At 41.1% G+C, this 17,755-nt stretch overlaps 1 protein-coding gene across 7 annotated transcripts in view; it reads left to right on the forward strand.

Annotated features, from left to right (window-relative positions):
- Positions 1-17,755, forward strand: part of LOC311207660 (dystonin-like) — a 265,958-nt gene that overhangs the window by 176,117 nt on the left and 72,086 nt on the right. For all 7 annotated transcript variants that reach the window (XM_084283802.1, XM_084283805.1, XM_084283804.1 and 4 more), the window contains 7 exons: positions 120-246; positions 2,606-2,668; positions 3,553-3,788; positions 5,529-5,658; positions 7,251-7,450; positions 8,938-9,433; positions 10,422-11,896. In XM_084283802.1, coding sequence (XP_084139928.1) covers positions 120-246; positions 2,606-2,668; positions 3,553-3,788; positions 5,529-5,658; positions 7,251-7,450; positions 8,938-9,433; positions 10,422-11,896 — 2,727 coding nt within the window. The remainder of the gene's footprint in view (positions 1-119; positions 247-2,605; positions 2,669-3,552; positions 3,789-5,528; positions 5,659-7,250; positions 7,451-8,937; positions 9,434-10,421; positions 11,897-17,755) is intronic.

Consider the following 17,755-nt stretch of genomic DNA (forward strand, 5'->3'; position numbering starts at 1 on the left):
AAACCCAATACAGTACTACAAGGGATTCCCAAGTAACAAGGTTGTTCTGCTCTCAACAGTAAATATTTTAAGTCTGGACTCAGTTTTGCAATGAACAACTGTCTCTTTTTCTTAACCAGAATTTAAAAGATGAATGGACGTTAAAAGCAACTGAAGTGCAGAAAATGAATAGCAGAGGAACGTTGTTGTGTAATCTGATTACTGCTGTGACTTCTCCTGCAAAACTGAGAGCAGTTGCAAAATCAGGTATGTGTTCATATAATCAGGTAAATCTAACATTTAAGGAGTTTTTAAAAGTCCTCAAATAAATAAATAATGTATTGCACCTTGTGATTTGGTTCCTGAATATTATGGCTCATGAGAAGTCAGTTAGCCATGTCTGTTCTGACCATCAATTGCTGTGATTCTCATTTCAGCTATATCTAACTACTTTAACAATTCAATACAAATTCTTACTGCTTTACATTGCCAAAATAGTGTAAAAGCACTTTGTAAATGATTGACAAGTCCGAAAACCTGTTACTTCTGTCCATAATTCCCAGAGAATCAATAAAATGAACAGTATCACAGTCTTTTTCACCTCATCCCAGGAAACTTCTGATAAGGAGAAACTGACTTAATGTGATTGGTTTTCAGTGTTTCATGTATCTGCCAAGTCTGCAAGTAGGACTTGCAAATAGAAACCCTGTTTTTGCAAACACTGCTGCACCTGCACATCTTTGCTCACAGAGAGCCTTTTTCATGGCTGTTCTCTGTGGCTTCAAACAAGCACATAATTGCGGAATCACAAAGGTTTTGTTAGAAGGATGATGAGGACATCACTTATCTAAACTAAGAGCCTAGACTAACTAGTTCATCCCAATGATGATAGCGTAAATAATGCTAGTCAGTATTTTAGTTAAAACGACATGAAAGGGAGTCAACTTTGTATCCCAGTATGAATTTCGTGGTCCAAAATGTGCTTCCAGCCTGAAGCTTTGACTAACTTATTTTTATGTGTAATCTGATTTTAAAGAAAAGCAAATATATTCCCATGATTTTCTGTACTGTAGTGTTTAAACATAAATTTGTTTTACAGAATCTACTAATTCTGCTAAGTATCACTGAAGCCATAACTTAAAGCATGTGGTACCTGGGGCATTTCAGTGGCCACAAGCACATTTTCAGTCAGTTCTTTAATTTATTTCCTGACCTTGTTAGTTCAAATATTGGCCTTCAGTGGTCATTTGCAAAGGACAGTGGAAGGATGGAGACTGCCAGAGGATACCTATCTGGCAAGAGTAGATTACTTTCTTTTTCACGTCTCTTGGTAGTAGCTACTTCTGGTTTCATTTGTGTTTGAATTTTAAATAAAAATCTTCAAAGAACATTTTGGAACTTAACATAGGATATTTGTGCTCCTGCCTCTGCTCCTTTCTCTACTTCAATGCATCCAGGTTAAAAAAATAATTAAATAAATAGCATTATTAGGTTTAAAATAGGTTTAAAAAAAACATAGCCTGGCTAATAGAGCATGAAGATTTACAAGGTTCTGGTTGGGGGTTCTCTGGTTCTCTTATCTGTTTATTTTCTCTTGCCATCCTCCAGCTGCCACTAAGGTGGCCCTACCCATCCAGGGCTGGATGCACGGCCTTCTCCAAGGCAACTGTTAATCTTTCCCTGTTAACTGCTCACCTGGGAATACAAATGTGCAGGAGAGTGGGAAGTGGTTCTCCTGCCTGTTCTCTGTGTCCCAGCTCAGTGCTCTGATGGTGTTTCACAAAGTTTGTGTAGCCCTGAGTCCAGAGGCTTTGAAATGCTGTTTAATGAGCAGAGCTTTTCGGCTACCTCCGAGTGACAGTGACAGGACTTTATGAGTGACAGTAAGGATTCCACGTTGCAGACTCTGGAACAGCATGGAACATATTGTCAAGTCTCGCTAAAGATAAGATAGGAAGGGATTTGTCCTGTTGATATCAAGCGGTTTTTTGCTCAGAGGTACACTCCTGTTTAAGTGGGTAAAGGTATCTTAAGCAAGCTGTGTCGTTAGTTGTGTTGTCTGCAATGACTGCTTTGGGTTTCTTTTCTGCTCAGTGTTCAGTGCTTTCCTCATGATTTTCAGTGTTTGCCACTCTCCAGGGCAATGCCCAGACACACTTGGGTAAAAATGTTCTCAGTGAGCAGTAGGGAACAGATTGCTTTTCAGGAGGAAGAAGTGACATTAGCCGGATGGTATGAGTAGGCCTCACAGCTAGGGCATAGACCTTTGTCCACTATTTTCATTTATTTAGCATAGTATTGTATGTTGTAAGACTGCTCATGCATCCTGTGTATGTGCATGCTATAAGTGCGTGTGTTCACCCCCACACACTCTGCATATGCTATGCATATGTGATCCCACTTACGGCATTAGCTGGCTGGAGCAGGTTAAAACATAAAACAACCTTCAAATATATAAAACCATCTAAATAAAAGGTTTGTTTTTACATGGTTAGCATGCACATTTTTCTTTGAATGTTATAATGAGAACTATTCGTCATGTTGTATTGAAGAGGAAGTGTAATGCTGGTGTTTTGGTGGGAAAAGGCCCAGCTAAGCATGTGACTTGGTCTTTCTTGGTCTGTAGGTGGCGCAGTGTTAAATGGTGAAGGAGGAGCTCCAGGAACTCAGGATTTTCTGAAAAATAAAGGTCAGTAATCACTAGGTAAAAAATTCAGGATGTGATAAAGAAACGTGCTTGTGTATTACTGTTAAATATGTTGATATTTTAAAAATATTGTGTGCAGATCTGATTGCAATGATCTTTACTAGACAGACTTCATGTCACTGTTGCATAAGGAAACTATGCTATTATGATGATATTAAAATCAACTATAAAAATATCTGCCTTCGATACATCCTTTGAAAACAGATCAAGTCTTTGCTTTCTGAATCAATATGTACTTTTATAAATACAAATAAAAATATAAATAAATAGGAAGAGCTATTTTAGTATAACATATGGATTTTGAGAAAATTATTAGGGTTTATGTGATTTGAAACTTTTTAACACCAGCCAACATACACAACATGAACACACTTGTATGTATACATGATGCAAAGACACATTTTACATACATCTGTATTGTTGTATGTGACCAGTTCCTTTTTAGAAAAAAAAGGACCTTATGTAGGCACTCATATATGCTTTGGGATAGCCATGTACTAGGTTTCAAGTCTGCAGTGTTCGTTCTTCTAAATTACAGCCTGCTTAGTACACTGACTGCCTCCTAAGCTCTCTCGCTGATAACACACCTTTATAATGGTACATGACCGTGAGTGAGATACTAATGCAGTAAGGTTAGGCAGTCAAACTAGTAACAGTTAAGAAATAATAATAATAAAAATAATATAAAATAATAGAAATAATAGTAACAAGTTAAGAAATAATTCTTAACATGTTCAGCAGCTTCTGGTTTGGGGAACTATTAGCCATGGTCACTTGAAGTACTGTTTAGAATTTCTTGAAGTCTAAGTATTGCTTGAAGTATATGTAACCTCTAATGTAGTCTTTGTTCATCTTTCCTTTTACAGAACTGACAACTGTTCAACAAGCCATGTCTGATGTAAATCATAGTTATGAAGATTTGGGAGTTTTACTGAAGGAAAAGATTTCAGAACTAGAAAGTATGCTTTCAAAAATGCAAAATATTCAGGAAGAATCAGCCTCAATGATGCAGTGGTTACAAAAAATGGACAAAACTGCATCAGACTGGGAAGCTGCTCCAACTGATAGTGAAGCTGTTAAAGCTCAAGTTGAGCAACATAAGGTACTTCATGTCTTCAGAAAAAAAAATACTCCATTACAATTATTGAGGGAATTCTATCTGAACAATTGCGTCTCAGCATAGCTTACTGTTGCAGAGAGTATTTAAATGATCCAGTAAACAGAAACATGCCAGTCAGGCTTAGAGCAAATCTGGCGAACTGTGTCAGTGCAGTAAAAGGAGCACTGGGTCAGAGAGAATGAATTTTGCATGTCAAAAAATAATAATTCTGATGTCCAATTTATATGGGTAAGAGTATATTGATTATGCAGTGTACTTTTTTGATATCTTTAGTTGTTTAAGCATATTTACTGGATTGCTCATAAGATCTGTGCGTCTGTATCTATCCAAAAGCTGTTTCTGCAGCTGCTGGTTCACTGACACTCCACAGACCTCCCCAGCTCTGCAGCTGCAGAGGCTTATGTCTATTCCAAGGCGGTGTTTCCCTTCAGCAGCCATGTCATGCTTGTTTAGTCGTATAGCTGCACAACTGTCTCCTCCCCTCTTTTTAATTGGTATAAGAAAATCACTGAATCAGGAATAAGCTTCTGTCCTGCTTAAGCTCTGGGGAGATATGCTACTCGCAGTGAAGGACGATATTTACACATGTAAGGGTTTATCTGTAAAGTGAAATGTAATGTGTAGCTAAGCTATTGAAGAGAAAATTCTTCCCTTGTCTGTGACTGGGGATAAACAAGGGCAGAATTTGATCCTGCTGAAGTACTTATTTATTTATTTATTACTTACACATTTTGGGGTTCACCCTTAAAAATTAAACTGAACAGCCACTGATTTTCCTTAAGTTTGACTTTCTTCAGACTCAGGTAATATTCAGTCCCAGAACTCAGAGTGTATGTGGAAAACTCTTCTTCCTTCATTTGTAACAAAGACTGTTCAAAGCTGACAAGACCATCTTACTCTCAGTGTAATAACAGAAGAGTGTTCCTAGCCAGATGGAAAACTGAGTGATTACTCAAGCAAGTCCTTTTGATACAAACGGACCTTTTACTAAAAGTTCTAAACCGAGCACAGATCTGTTCAGTGTTTATTTTAGTGTAGTGTTGTTTTTTGGGGGGATAGTTAAAATGAAACTCCTCAGTGCAAATTCTGTGACTTCAGAATGTTGACGTAAGAGACCTTTCCTGGGCATAAGACTGTCCGCTTCCATCTGTAAGAGCTGCGTGAGGTGTTCTCAAGGCAGTGCTTGGGCATCTTAATCCCCTGAGCTTAAGTCTGCACTTAAGCTACTGTGCTCTCTAAATGACAGTTCTAGATTATTTACAAGAAGCAGTCAGTCTGTGACAGCAGAACTTTCAGCGAGGTAAATGAGTCCACACAGAGCTCTTATACATTGCTGCTTAGCTGGGTAATTTCTGCTTTGAACCTCACTGTGCACTAGTCAGTTGGCCTTATGTACAAGAACAGATTCCAGTTATGTGCAAGTATGATAAGATTTAGCGGATCCGATTTATCCGAATTATTCTAATCCTTTCGTTTGTTCAAATTAAACAGTAATTGTTAATATTAACGTTGCTTGCATAGATGAGGTCACTCCAGAAAAATATGACCAGCCAATACATGCCATTAGAAAGGGTTTTGAGGCTCATAGCAGAAAAGCAGTATATAAGTGCTAGGTATTTATGGTTTACTTTCATGGTTGCTATCTCAGAATTATGGACTTCAAAAATGCTTTACAGTTTATCTTTAGTCTTACATTTATTTTTTTACCATTTGATTTTATAGCTATTTGAAACTGAATTAAAGCAAAGCGCAAATAAAGTACAGGAGCTAAAGGACAAAGTGACAGAGCTGTTGGAGAAGAACCCAGACTCTCCTGAGGCACCCAAATGGAGACAAACATTGGATAAAATAGGTACTTCAGTAAAGCTATATATAATATATATAATATAACTCAGATTGATTTAGAAGTTGTTTTATTACATTTTTAAAAACATATTAACAATCACACTTGCTCCCTCCTACCCCTTAAATTCTGTGGAAATAAATCCCTTTACAAGAGGGTGAATCTGGAGTAATTCCACTGAAGTTGGTGGACTTTGAATTTATATCAGTGCAATTAAGAGAGGCTATAGCTTGACTCCATGTTTTAGAAAGCTTTACCTTTTTCAGACAGTGTGTGGCTAAGACTTGAGAGGTCAGCTATTGCTCCAGATACATATGTAGTTGTTCTTACAAAAAGTGCTACAAACAAGTCAAGTTAATACTATTTTCATATAAATAACACTTTGAGTTGTTGGTAATGCCTTTCCCTTGCACTGATGGCTTTCGTCATTTTGTGGTTTTGATGGCTTTCTGCCATTTTCTAAAGTTGACTTCATAAATTTTGCCATAAAAATTGGAAATTGCCATGTTTGTACATTAGATTTTGAGATAATGCGGTGTGTAATTGTTGTGAGCTTTTAAAAGCTCTTCTTAGGTTTGTCATATTTTAAATAAATCATAGATCAGTCAGTGTTTCGTACTAATAGGCATATGTGAATAAATAATAATAGCTGCACCAATAGCAATTGTAAAGGTAAATCTGTCTTTTTTATAAGTGTACTTCCAAAAATTTAGGTAGCAGGTAGCAGTTTAGGTAGCACATTTCTTCTCAAAAAAATCTGTTAGTGCTGTAAGAGAATTAATTCAGAATGAACAGGGATCAAAGTCAGTGAAGTGGCACAAGAAAATGAAAAAACAGACATGAATTCAAGGACAGGGAGCGTTAGCAAAACGCCAAAGCTGAGTCACCAAGCACTGACAGTATCACAGAGGGAAGAGGAAAGTTAAAAGACCGTGAGGCTCAATGGCTACCTTGAAAGCCACTTGCTACAAGTGGTTTTCATAGTTTGGCCTAGGCGAACCTAAGTTCACACAGCGCTTTTGAAATACCTGTGTAAAGAAGTATTCTCATTGCCTGTCATAGGTGCCTGGCTTTGAAGTCTAAATAAAGCAGTTAATCTCCACAGGCTCCCAATACAGACATTTGAAAGAGGTGTGCTCCTTCAGGAGGCATTTCAGAGCAGAAACCTAAATTATGGCTTAGCTTCACCCTTGGAAAGGTATCTATTTGTGTCTACTTACGAAAAAGGAAGGCTAGTTGACCTAAGTCAGGCCCCTAATTTCTAAGTGAGTACAGCCCGTCGGCTTTTATGTCATTTGGAATCAAAGCCTAAATGTGGTGGTATTTCACGGAGTAATATTCTAATCTAATTTTATTGCATGTTGTACATTCATTGTTCTAAAAATGCTGCATGTGGCAGTGCTAAACTGCAGACCCTTATCCAAGTGTATATGGATCTGCCTGTTAAAAGATCTATTTGCCGAGTCACTGCAACAAGGCATCTGGAGTTAATCAGCAAGAAGCCTTATTAGAGTGCTCTGTTTACATTTCGTATATAGTCTGCTGTCTGACAGCCCATCTGCTAGAGCATGCATGCAATATGTTAACGTTATCGTTGTTAGATTCCAAGTGGAAAGAGCTCAATCAAGTTACATCTGAGAGACAACAAAAACTGGAAGAGTCTTCAAATTACCTGACCCAGTTCCAGACAGCAGAAGCTCAGCTAAAGCACTGGCTCGTAGAAAAGGAGCTAATGGTCAGTGTGTTGGGACCCCTGTCAATCGATCCAAATATGCTGAATACACAAAAGCAACAGGTTCAGGTGAGTAAGGACTGCCAACATGCATTAATGATTTGGTTTTTGTTGGTGGTGGTTGTTGGTTGTTTTGTGCATTGTTTGATGTTGTTTTTTGCTATTAGCAAAGCAGTATCTTGCATTTAGAGTGAGTACAGCCCAGTTAATAGAAGCTATGTTATTTATCAGCAAATATCAGCCTAAGGTATTGTTGGCTACAGCAATTAGAAGAAAAAATTACCATGAGAATGAAGAGAGATCAGAACAGCTGAAGGAAAAAATGGTCGGGACTTACCCTTGAGGAGATACCTATCCTCAGATGTATTTTTTGTTTTAACTGTCCTGCGATTTGTCTGTAGTCTAATGAAAGCAGTCCTTTGAAGTTTTATTAATTTGAGTGTGTGTAGGTAACATTTTGCGGTCAGTTCTCACATACAGTCTATGCTGTAGTTTGAGATTTTGTTCATTTGACTGTGCCAATAGCTAATAAAAATAAGAAAGCAAGTGAAACGTAGTATTGTGAGTACGTATGGAGCCAAGAGAATGAAGGATAGATGAAAAATATAAAGAAAAAGTGTAGTTTGCCTACAGAAATGCAGCAAACCACAGACAAAAGAAATGAAAGTTGAATCAGACGAAGTTGAAGAAACTATAAATTCTAATTTCAAACATTTCTGTTGCTGCCAGTTAATTTGAGCTGTGACAAAAAATAACATTCTTATTTTGAAAAAGTAATATTAAAGCTGGCATATCCATATTGATTAAAATAAAGTGTTTAAGACGTGAACTATTTTCTAACGCTATGTGAAAATGACTTAAAATTGGTCTGTAAATGCTTCAGAAATGTAGACAGCTGGCCTAAGACTATCATGTATCACTTAGCAGTCCTTAGAAGTTAAACCTTGTTGACTTAAGAAGAAAGGGTTTGGAACGCTCTGTAAAGTAAAACCATGATATTTGTCCCTTTTTCTACAGGCACGTTTGACTTATTGTCAAAAAACAAAGTACTGGGAACCAGTGATATAAACTTTAAAGGTCTTACAGTATACATTCAGTCATTTTGTGAATCATCCAAATATTCTCTGTGCCGTAATAATACATTGCAATATTATGTCACTGCACACCTTCTTTGAAGTCCTATCTTAAGACAAACTTCAAAACTGTCTAGGAAAGAAGACACTGCTTGAAACTAAATAGTGATTATTTTTCTTGGTACAGTTACTTAATTGCTGTAATATTAACAACATTCATTGTTTACTTGTGTCTACTGTTTGAATTTCCATTAGATGATCTGTAAACTAACTTTTTTTGTTGTTGTTCTTTGATGTAAACGCTGAGAAACAACACTCAATTTATGTGCAGAAGATGCAATTATTTCACTGGCTTTTTAAACCCAGAGATTGATTACTCAGTAAGGGAGCTTAGCTACACCAAATTCTACATCGTTTTTGTCAGAAGCATTTTGCTTCCTTTTTCATGAGGTAAATGCTTCTTACAATGTTCTTTCTTCCCAGATTCTGCTCAAAGAATTTGACACCAGAAAGCCACAATACGAGCAGTTAACTATGGCTGGCGAAGGGATCCTGAAGAGACCTGGTGAACATCCTCCCTCTCATGAGGCTGTGAAAGAGCAACTGGCAGCTGTGGCACAAAAATGGGACAACCTCACTGGCCAGCTGAGTAACAGATGTGACCGAATTGACCAAGCCATTGTGAAAAGCACAGAGTACCAAAGCCTACTCAGAAGTCTGTCTGACAAGCTAAGTGCCTTGGATAGCAAACTAAGCAGCAGCCTGGCTGTGAGCACACAACCTGACGCTGTGAAACAACAACTGGAAATTGCTAAAGAAATGAAGGAGGAAATAGAACGGGAAATGAAGAATATAAACGCAGCTCGAGCTCTTTGTGAAGAGCTGTCAGCACTGGTTGGAGAAGAGTATTTGAAAGCAGAACTTACGAGACAGTTAGATGGCATCCTAAAATCGTTCAAGGATATTGAGCAAAAATCAGGTCAGTATTTATTTAAAAAGAAACAGTAATAAAGGCATGAAATTAAGAATCATTTTCACATTTGTCTTTATAGTCAGTAGTGATATGTTGAGTACGCTGAGCCTAATGCCGGCTCTTTACTCAGTCCAAACCGTAAGCAATTGCATGTTGGAACTTAGGAGAGAGTCTCTGTACCTTGAAAAGGCAAAAACAATATTTAGATCTCTAGTGAGCAGTCTGGAAAAGAATTTGAAACAAGATAAAAGTGCTGATCTTCTCATCTCCCTGCCTTCAGGTGCATCCTTACTGAATTTGGATATCAAAACAGAGGGTGCAGTTCATTGAACTACTTAACTGTGTAGATGCAGAGAGGGAGCTAAAATTGTTACTTTTAGGCACGCACCAGCGAATGGCCTGCCAAAAGTAGTGGTAATACACAACTGTGGTATAAAAGTGAGATTACAGCTGCCTGTGAGAAGACTGAGCTGGTAGCCTTTTCTATCCTGTGAACAACGGAGCTCAGCAAGTAATGCAGTGCAAGCAATATCATACATTTCTCTTCCTGACAGCCTCAGGTTTAGTTTGTTCATTTCCTCTGGTCACAAGGAACTTCAAACGATTTCCCTAAACACACATATCGCCTGCAGGCTCAGTTAGATGCTGCTGGGCTAGATTACTTGATATTCTCTGTGCTTATACTTCGTAATACCATTAAACGTGACTGTGTGCTTTTTACCCTCCAAATCTGCCTGAATGGGATTCATGTAGACACAAACTGGCTGAGCTCAGCTGGTTTGGTCCATGTCCAAATGCCTTCACTGCTCTGCTGGGGTGCAGATACAAGACTATCCCTTGCAAGAGGCTTGGTTGTCAGCAAGTTAAGCACTACATACTAAGGACCTGCTTTCTTCACATTAAAAATAATTCATAATAAAATCAATATTATTTTTTCACTGAATACTAGGAGATTCTGATAATGGGCTTCTGTGCTATCTTCTCTTCTCTGTAGATAACCATGTTCAGCAGCTTCAGTCAGCGTACGCCACTTCTCATCAGTTCCAGCAAATGTCTAAGGACTTCCAGGCCTGGCTAGACAAAAAGAAAGAAGAGCTGAACCAGGCTCGTCCTGTGTCAGCCAAACTTGAAACCTTGCAGTCCTTAATTGAAGAACAGAAAGATTTTAAGAAGACTCTGACCAGTGAAATTGGTTCGTATGAAAAAATTGTTGCAGAAGGAGAAAGCATCTTACAGAAGACTCAAGGAGCTGACAAAGCAGCCTTACAGTCCCAAATTGCCACGCTCAGGAGTAACTGGGATGAAATGGATAAGCAGGTAAAAGAAAGGCAAGATAAATTAACAGACTGTCTGGAGAAAGCCCTCAAATACAAGCAGCATGTAGAAAATTTGCAGCCATGGATAGAGAAATGTCAAAGCAACCTGTCTGAATTAAAAGTTGGCATCAACCCTGCAGAAATAGAGAATTCGGTTGTTCAGGTGAGGGCCTGGCAGAAGGACCTGGATAAACATCACGGGATGGTGGAGCTATTAAATAACACTGCTGAAAGTCTGCTCAGTGCAAGTGAAACAGATAAAGAAATTGTTAGAGAAGAAACCAAGGCACTGAATCAGAAAGTGAATACGGTCACAGAACAATTACATAAGAAGAGAGAGTGCTTGGAAAATATGGCACAAAGGCTGAAAGAGTTTCAGGAATCATCCAAGGAAACAGAAAAACAGCTTAAAAGTGCCAAAGAGCATCTGGAAGCTCACGATTCGCTTGGACCTCAGTCATTCAGTAACAAACACCTGACAATGATGCAGGCCCAGCAGAAGGCTTTACAGACCTTAAAGCCTCATGTTGATTTAGTAAAAAAGCTTGCCCAAGACCTGGTGGTAGAAGCTTCTGATTCAGCTGGTGTTTCTGACCTTTTGCTCCAAGCTGAATCTTTGGAGCAGGAGTACAATGCAGTGAACCAGCAGGTTGAAGATAGGTGCTCGTTCTTGGAGACAAAACTTCAGGGAATTGGCCATTTCCAAAACAGCATCAGAGAGATGTTCTCTCAATTTGCAGAGTTTGATGACGAACTTGATAGCATGGCTCCAGTGGGGAGAGATCTTGATGTACTGCAATCCCAGAGAGAGGATATAAAACGTTTCCTGAAAAAATTGGAAGATCTCATAATGAATAATGAAAATGCTAATAAAAACTGTAAAATGATGCTAGCCACAGAGGCTGAAGCTTCTCCTGATCTTGTTGGTATAAAGCGGGACTTGGAAGCATTAAATAAACAGTGCAACAAGCTCCTAGACAGAGCAAAAGCCAGGGAAGATCAAGTGGAAGGTACAATTAGCCGTGTTGAGGAATTTTACAGTAAGTTAAAAGAATTTTCCAGTCTGCTTGGGAGAGCTGAAGAGCACGAAGAATCACAAGGTCCTGTTGGAATGGAAACAGAAACCATCAATCAGCAGCTGGATACGTTCAAGGTAGGAACGTTTCTTTCTTAACTGCTACTGTGTGTTTTACCACAATGCATTTTTTTATTCAGTATCAGTGTGAAAATGATTGGTAAAATCATTTGAGACCTTGGACAAGTCTTCTCTCACATCAGCCAGTTCTACTTGTATGCGTTTTGTCTATTTTAAATAGTATATCTTCTCTTGCTCCAGAGCTTTCCTTTGCTATCGATTGCTAGACATTGGTGTCTTTGCAACCCAATTTTTGCAGTTCCTTTGACCCAGGTCTCTCTCTCTTCCTCTCTTCCCAATCCTACTTCTTTGTGCAATCTGTCTGCCTTACCAGTTTTTGAGAACTCCATATTGTTTCTGTTCCACTGTCCATGTATCACACAAACTTCCTTTTCCACGTGGTGTGAGTTTAGACTCTGGTGTTCACATATCACAGTCCATACTCGCTTCATTTACGTGACTAGCTTTCTTTTTTCTTTTTCTTTTTCTTTCTTTTTTTTTTTTTTTTTTTTTTTTCACACGGTTATAGGCAGCAGTGTCTGAGTGTTTAACACCTTACCACTGTCCAGTTTTACCTCATCGAATCCAATCCTTACCTAGAAATATACTGATAAAACGAATTCAGGTTAAATGAAACTCCTTTTACAGAAGGAGTTCATTGTAGCATCCTTATCCAAAATGCACTTGGGAGCCTCTGTGTGTAGCTTCTTTAATATGCCAGTTGGCAACTGTTGTCCAGCTCAGAAAAATACATTGCAGCAATACTGGGTGTAAAGTGTAAGGGTGCTTTAGTGCTGAAACGAAGTGCAGATCTTTGCAGATTTTAGGCTACAAGAAATGAATTTGCAGTGCTCACTGGGAAGGTTTATAAGTTACACAGGTGTAAGCAGTGCTTGAAAAAGCTCCTAAATCTCCCACTGGCTGTGTAGTAGCACTCAATCTCATGTGCTGCTTTGGATTCATTCCGATCTAGTGTTGGTTCAAATGTTTGTGTGACTTGTAAATTAGTACGCAGTTAATCCTAAAACAAGCCTGCACAATGTGATTTGATAAACCATGCCGGCGGAGAGACAGCCTTGGAGAAAAAGTAATGACATGCTTGGCCCAACAGAGGGGGCCTTTTGCTTGTGCAGACTAAATCGTGTTGGAGAGGCAAACCGAAGGCTGAAGGTTCAGGCTGGGAGTTGCAGCTGAAAGTCCCTATCGGTTGCAGTGATCTTTTAGAGTGCATAGAGACAGAAATCTGGAACAAACGGTTACGTTTTTAAGAGATTCCATTAGATTGTGCCTGTTAAATTTGTATGCTAACCTATCTCAAGCTAAAAGGGAAGCAAATGGCTTATCTTTGTATATGGTTAGTAAAACACTTGGGAAATTGGAACATAACATAGTCGGTGCGGTTTCTTGGCATTGCCTTGGTGTTGTGCTTTGTAAGGTCAATGGAAAAGATGCTCAGCTGTTGCAAAATTGAGGAATGAGATCCTTGTCTGGCCTGTGCAGGAAGAGTGTCCCTGTAACCAAAGAGTGGTAAAAAGACCCCCAAAAAAATGAAGAAGGGAAAGGAAAGTAGCGATAGCAGCCTGTTTGTTTGTGTGCTCCAGGATTGTATTTATATTAGATATTTGTAAGCTTAGAAGTGTACTTTGTTTGGAACAACTGTTTCAGGCCATGCAGTTGTTTCTGAGTGAAAACACGATGCCATTAAACAGGAGGTAAACGAGATGAAGAGGTTGTTCAAAGAAGGGAAGAGCAAGTGCAGTAATAAAATCAAAGTGTCTGACGAGTGGAAATAGGGAGAACAGAACAGGGAGTGCTACTGGGTGACTGTAAGTACCAAAGGCATGCTGATCTGGGGAGTGTGGGGTCAACGATCCCTCTCCTAATCTGTGAGCACTACTGGCATGCATGGCAGCAAAATGACAGTAGCTGTTGTACCTCTTCATACTCCTTGTCCTTCCAGAGAGCAGTTTTACCCGAGGCAGCAAACTGTAGGCTCCTATCAGTCTTGCTCCACTCGTGGTGCTCTTGCTCACGCGTTTGTGCACGTAGGCAGACACACACAACCTGAAAATGTGGCTCTGGCCACGAAACCCCAGTGTAGCTCCTTATGTCTTTAGCTCCTGTGGTCAAGCACAAGCAACTTCTATTCCTCAGGAGCAAAGCAAAATGCTCTTTGGTAGATAGATTTATCCGCATGATGTCTGCAGTCTCTTCAGGGAAGGATCTGGTGTAATGGGCCAGAGGTGGTTTTTGTGGTTTGACTAGTTTTTATGCATAAGAGCAGAGCTTTGTGCGTCTTCTTGGCATGACATTAAAATGCAGAGTTATTTAAAAAAACAAACAGACTTGGAGTAGTATTTTATATATATATTGTTATATACACACATCCATATTTGTTTTATTTATATTCCTTCTTTGTAATCCACTTATTCCAGCTAGGATGGAATGTTAAATCGAAAGTAGTTATTGTCGGTGTTAAACTGCATTTATTCACAATGCAGATATAAAACTTGCTTTCTGTAAATGAAAATCCCCCGTGGAGTTCATTTGAAAGTAGACTTCATTAGACTGTTACTTCACAAACTACACCAGGAAGAGTATAATCAAAGAATTTGTCTCAATTAATGTAAAACAGACAAAATTAATTACAGATTAATTCAGCTTTATTAGATGTTCCCTCCCCCAGTCTTTGTGTAAAGCAGATACTGGTAGTAAAGAACATTTCAGTAAATGAGGTCTGCTCAGTTACACTGGGTCTGCCTCCCTTCTCGAAAAGTGAAATACAAAAGAATTGTACAAATGGGGCTGAACGGAGAGCCCTGTGTTGGGGCAGCTACATAGTGCTGGGATGTTGGCGCTTGGAGCAGTATTGCAGCTCGGTTTTCCAAAAGAGAGACAGAAGAACCCCAGAAGCTGAATTACTTTACTTCTCAAAACCTTTGCACAATTCCTTGTACTGCCATAAAGAGCTATTCTTCTTAGTAAAAAAACTACACAGAGCTCTTGCAGCTTTCATCTGTTCATTTGATTTTTGCTTTTATTTTCAGAAGAAGTGTAGATGTAGCTGTTAAAGAGGTTGCCTTCTAATTTGACTTTATAGGAATTTTTAGCTAGCCTGAGTATTCCTGCCAATGAGCTTGAGCTAAGAGTTTAATTGGCTTATGGTAGTTGTGTGGAGAGTGTCTGTCCTCTGATTTTCACTTTGAAGGCAGATAATGTTGAAAAAATACTCTGAGGTTTCTCTGTATGCTCAAATAAGAAACTGGAAGTGTTGCGTTTCCCGTGAGCTGGTTTACAAACACCATAATAAGCTACTGACTTTGCACAGAATTTACTACTTTTAGGGTCTGTGTTAAAAAGCAAAGGCAAAAGAATTGTTCTAATTGCTTTTGAAGGTGACTGGTGCATCTCATGCATGTCCTCAATGTGAATATGGTGAAAAATGGTAAAATATTTTTAAATGTTAATAAAACAATTTTGCAATGCAAAAATTACGGATTTCAGTTACATAATGCCCCTGTAAAACAACACAGCATCCTTTGCATTGAATGAGGATCTGTTTGTGACTCTTTGGGGTAAGAATAAGCACAGATGAGAGGTCCTCACAAATGCTTTACTCATCCTTACCATTGTAGTATGGATTCTTAGCTGGAAAGCCCAGAGGTGAGTTTTTTTGACTCATTTTGGTACGTTTTGGCTACTCATGGAGCAGGCAGGGTATGTGAGACGGGGCAAGAGAGAATTTGCCGCATGTGACTTAAATATTCTGATGTGTAGCTGGCGATATCAAAGAAATCAATAAACGAAAGGTGTGGTGTGTCTGTGTGCCTTGCATAAAAAGCATCCTGCTCGCTGCTTAACTCAGCAAGCCTCAGCTGATTGTTGCTAATGCCCTGCTGCAAGTTTTAGCACCCAGTGCCATATGCTGTCCTTAAACTGAGCTCCGAACCCCGGCTACACCCAGAGCTCCTCTCCCGAGGCAGGGAGGCCTCTGGCCACGAAGGGATGGTTGGTACTGGCCCAGCAGGCTGCTTTTTGGGTACCAGTGGCGAATTACCTGTGGGTCTCCCAGCCCAGCCCATACATTATTATGAGCTACGTGCAAAGCGCTGAGGAGATGGAAATGTCCAAGACCTGATCCTCTGTCCTGTGTCACTGCTTTGGTGCTGCTCCCAGTCTGGTAAAAATCATCTTCCATGTATAAGCAGTTTTATTCGTTCATTTTTGCTTTTATCCCGCTGAAAGCCGGGGCAGAGGAGCAGCTGGACCCCTGCTGCCCCTTGCCCCGAGCCTGTAGGCTGGTGCCTGTGAGCCACACACCGGAGGTGAACGGGAACAAAACCGTGTGAAACATTCAACAGAACTCAAAAGCATTAAAGCGAAATTGGTGGTGGGGATCCGTAAAGAGTGAAATTGGGGGCGGATCCGTCAAGATGTCCAGCTTAACTCCCACAGCCAAACGACGGCGCCGGTAGCCCTCAGCTGAGGGGCGCCCTGAGGCGTTCGCCGGGCAGGGGCGGGATGCCCGGCCCCGGGGGGGCACGCACCGCCCGGGGGGAGCCAGCCGAGCCCTGTCACCCTCCCTGCCGCCCTCCCTGTCACCGTGCCGGCCCCGGCGTCGCCGTCGGGGGGCAGCAGGCGGCGGGGGGCCGGGGAGGAGGTGGCCGGGCACCGCCTCCCATCCGCCGGGCGCGGGGAGGCCGGGCGGGGCGGGCGGCGGGGGCAGACGGTGCCTGAGAGGCAGGCGGAGGGGCGTTGCTGCGGGAGGCCGCCCTGCAGCCGCCGGGGAGCTGCCGGGCTCCGCTCCGCTCCGCTGGATGGCGGCGGCCCTCGTCCTGCCCTGCCCGGCTCCCTCGTCCCGGCCCGCCACCGCCACCGCCTCACCGCCGCGCCTCAGGGCGAAGGGGCCGTAGCGGGGCGGGCGAGCTGCTGGTGCCTTGCCGGGGGGAGCCTGCGAGTGGGCTCTGCTCCCCTCCGCCGCTGCCTTGGAAGGGGAGCAGCTCCCCGGGACGGGGTCGGGGGGCTCAGCAGCCCCCGGTTGTTTTTTTTTTGTTTTGTTTTTTTTTTTTTATCTTTTTTTTTGGCCGTGCCTCAGGGACGCGATGCTCGCCCCTGCGAGCGCCGCCGAAGAGCTCGGGACGAGGGGAGAATGAGCCGCCCCTCAGAGCGGGCTCATCCCCAGCCGCTGCCAAAAACAAAGTCAAGGGCTCTCCGATGCTTCTGGCCGTGCCGGATTTAACTTATTTTTTATTTTTTATTTTTTTTCCTCCGAAATTTCCTCCGTGCCTTCGGTCTGAACCGGCCGCAGCCGCTGCGGAGGCTGCGCTCTGGGGCTGCCGTGCCATGGTTTATTTATACAGGAGATGGGTTTCTGCGCGCCGCGTAAATGGATTACAGTTCAGCAGGCACCTACAGGAGATAATGTGCTGCCTGCTGTAATGCTGGCTCGTTTGGAAGGCTTAATCTGGAGATTTAAGAGACAAATTCTGACCTGAAAAAAGAAGTGGGATGTTCCACGGAGGGCTTTAAGTGGTTGAGCCGCTGCTGGGGTTTGCTATACTTGGTTTGCCTCTGATATCGGAAGATTTCTGTTCCTTTCTTACTGAAGCACTTTATATTTTAGAGAAAAAAAAAAAAAAAAAGTAACTCATATCCAGGTAAAGTTGCATTTAAACCGGTGCACTGATTCTGACCTTAACCACCTCATAAGTTATGCTGTGTATTTTCTATCTATGCATCCTGTGCTAAGGGCGAGTTTACTGTAGCTCTTCGGACTGGTAGTGGGTTTTTACATGTTTCCCTCGTATCTCTGAAAGCGAAGGCGTGGTGGTACCCCTGTGTGGACAGTTTCGAAATGGGGAAGCCACTGAGCAGGCC

This window comes from Netta rufina (assembly GCF_964035555.1).
Source record: "Netta rufina genome assembly, chromosome: 3".
NCBI classification, from domain to species: domain Eukaryota; kingdom Metazoa; phylum Chordata; class Aves; order Anseriformes; family Anatidae; genus Netta; species Netta rufina.